The sequence below is a fragment of the Thalia democratica genome, chromosome 7, assembly GCF_965202585.1.
Source record: "Thalia democratica chromosome 7, ktThaDemo2.hap1.1, whole genome shotgun sequence".
NCBI lineage: Eukaryota > Metazoa > Chordata > Thaliacea > Salpida > Salpidae > Thalia > Thalia democratica.
In genome coordinates this window covers 20,932,345-20,935,241 of record NC_139171.1, presented here as the reverse complement: position 1 = coordinate 20,935,241, position 2,897 = coordinate 20,932,345, and the positions used below count along the sequence as shown (strand labels likewise).

Sequence of the window (2,897 nt, the reverse complement as noted above, 5' to 3'; positions counted from 1 at the left end):
GATAGTGGTTTAACTTTTTTAAATTATTCAAAAGTTTTTGTAAAATAACTTTAAACGATTGTTCTCTATCATAAAATAAAAACTGCTCAAATAGTAATACTTTATGTGAATATGCAATATATTTTATCTCTCTATAAGCTTATCAATATTATCAGTCGTAATATACTTTGCATTTCTCACCTGCTTTTTATGGTTTTTAAAACTTTAATGTATTTTTACAAAAAAATTATGTATAGTAATTTCCCACTCTCTCGTTAAAGAAAAAAAAAAGTTTTTGAACTAAAAATTTTTATCTTTATTTTAATTGGTTTTTGTAGTGTATAATCATAGTGTAAAACAGCAATTATTTATGTTTTAAAAGACTTTAGAAGCTGAAGGTTGGTAAAAAAAAAACTTGCTTTGAATTTTGTTTTTTACTTAAGTTATCTTTGCTTTTAGTAAACATTATGGCTTTACCATGAAAATTTTTTCACTGCTAGTAACTGTTAACAAAATTAATACACTCGCAAAAAACTGAAGTAAGCAGTTTGCGTATATAATTTAATAATATTTTTTATAAATAAATTGAAAGGTCATATAAAGTTCTTGAAAAGTAAATTTGCTTGCTATATAAAATAATCAGTTAAAAGTTTTTCAAAAGCTTAATTAAAAGATAATAGAACAAATATTTAAAACTTACTTTTTTGCGTTCATAAGCAATTTATAATCAGTAGAATGAATTTTATTTGAAATTTTTTTTATACTTTAAGTTTATAATACATACAGTAAACATTTGTGTAAATATTGTATTAATTAATCTTTTTTACCTTTTTTTTACATAAATACTATTTTAAAAGATTATGCAATTTTACAAGCTGGTATGTAATTTGAATTTTTAAATCTTTTAAACAAAAAACTATGGTATATAAAGTATTTTTCTTCATTTAAACTATAGATTATATAACTACAAAAATAGATTATACAAAAAAGATTATACAAAATTGTAATTTTGTAGGAATAAAAAATAGTTCCAATGGAATATGTCTCATTTTTTATGAAAATTTTCTAATCATATTTTTATATGTAATTTTATATTTAAAACTTGTAGAAAGAATCTAAGCTTTTTTAATAAAGAAAATAATTGATAGCTAACGTGTTGCAAAACACTTGTAAATTTTTTTATTTATGTAGAAAAGCAGGGAAAAAATAAACAGACTATTTTAAAATCACCATAAGTATGAAAATATTTTTCTAAAGTGTTATGTTATTAAAATATAAAAATATATATATACAAAATGTTTTATTAACTAATTTTAACTGAAAAATTCCATAGATGATTGTACTTATCTTGTTTAGTTTCTACCAGCCGGTCTTATCATTAGTTGTGTTTTTTTTAAATCGAAATAGTTGTTCCAATATATTAATTGCCACCATTTGAATTTGCTCCCACTGTAACGTCCGTTGACGTTGTTATTGCCACATCGATTCAACCAAAAACCACCTCCATGAAAGGCAGCACAGTTACCTGTTTTATCCTTGTCGTTGTCAGAATCAAATGTAGTAAACTCCATATTGTTTGATTCTCTAGTCTCATAGAATCCGTTCAGTCCGTCACCTTATGTTCATTACTTTTAGAAGAACATTCAATTACTAACTTTATGAATGTATTTTATCGTATGCAAACTTTTTAGATAGTTTTTTTTTGGTAATTTGAAAATAGTTAAACTGAAAACTTTTGCTTGTTTAATTATTTATATTGTGTTTTACTTAGACCTTTGTAAAATTGCTTAATTTTTGGTTGACATATTTAGTTTATATACAAAAAACTCAAAGCTTAAGTTTCATAAACAAACGTCATGTTATTATTTTATCAACAATTTATTACAAACCTCCATTTCCAGAGTAAGAGCTCGGTTTGTATGATAGTCTGTATTTTTCCTCTGAACCAGCTACACGAAAATTCCTAAATTTTTTGTTTTAAATTAAATTTCAGTTTAAAAAAAATCATAGTTTGGCTTAATAAGTTTTCTCTACATCTTAAAAAATTTTTTAGCGTTACTATTTTATAATTTCACTAGCTACGCAGAGAGCTGAAAGTACTTTTTATTTAACTTTTTATAAAGCATACCAAAACTATGTATATAAAAAACAATACACAGATAAACTCACTTGTATTCTTCATATTTATCTTCACTATTAGAAAGAGTGAATTCCACCCTCAAGTCGCAATCTGAGGTTTCAGTCAATATATTCAGGTATTTGAGGCCTGCAATTTTTGAAATAGTTGATCAAAATACTCATTTAAACTACTTTTGTAGCATTTCTTTGTGTTAAAAATTTACTTACCCAACCAAAATTCGCCGTTAACGGAGCCAAAACCCTGCTCGTAATCGCTCCAACTTCTGTTAAAGTCCACTGTTCCATCAAATCTCCTTTGAAATACCTGTGAAAAACAACTTTTGAAAATTTTCATCTACTTGAAATAGCCTTCAAAAACTTATTAGTTTATAAAACTAGTTAACTTACCAGACTGTTTATAACTTCTATTAAATTGTTTATTAACATGTATGTGTATATAAACTTTTAAATGACTGAACATAAGTCACCAAATAATTTTTAAATAACTTACAGTCCATCCACCAGAGGCGCTGTTCATTTCACACCAAACCGACAAAGTTTCCCAGCCAATTTGAATATTGTAAGTGCCAGTTGGCAAGCTTGGGTCGAAATCTTTGATGTCTTTGCAGTTCGTTGACTTACCTGAATCAAGGCACATATATATTTGTATAAAATCTAAACTTACATAAAAAGCACATACCTAGAAGTATATTTTTTAAACCATCTAACTTCTTTGATTGTTTCGCTAACTCATCCATTTGCCCTGATATAGTCTTGTTCTGTTCCGCTATCTCATCCAT

General features: G+C 25.9%; 1 protein-coding gene across 1 annotated transcript; it reads right to left on the bottom strand.

The window, feature by feature from the left end:
* Positions 1 to 1,331: 1,331 nt before the first annotated feature.
* Positions 1,332 to 2,897, bottom strand: LOC145841166 (ficolin-1-like). The gene is made up of 6 exons (XM_082948537.1): positions 2,798 to 2,897; positions 2,609 to 2,739; positions 2,326 to 2,422; positions 2,149 to 2,245; positions 1,869 to 1,942; positions 1,332 to 1,594 (listed from the first exon to the last, which is right to left on the bottom strand). The coding sequence occupies exons 1-6, from the start codon at positions 2,895 to 2,897 to the stop codon at positions 1,332 to 1,334; spliced, it is 762 nt and encodes a 253-aa protein (XP_082804663.1).

Coding starts and splice junctions, on each gene's coding strand:
- LOC145841166 (XM_082948537.1), bottom strand. CDS start 2,897: ATGGATGAGATAGCGGAACAGAACAAGACTATATCAGGGCAAATGGAT. Junction 2,740..2,797: donor TTTAAAAAATATACTTCTAG/GTATGTGCTTTT, acceptor GCCTTGATTCAG/GTAAGTCAACGAACTGCAAA. Junction 1,595..1,868: donor CTCTTACTCTGGAAATGGAG/GTTTGTAATAAA, acceptor AATGAACATAAG/GTGACGGACTGAACGGATTC.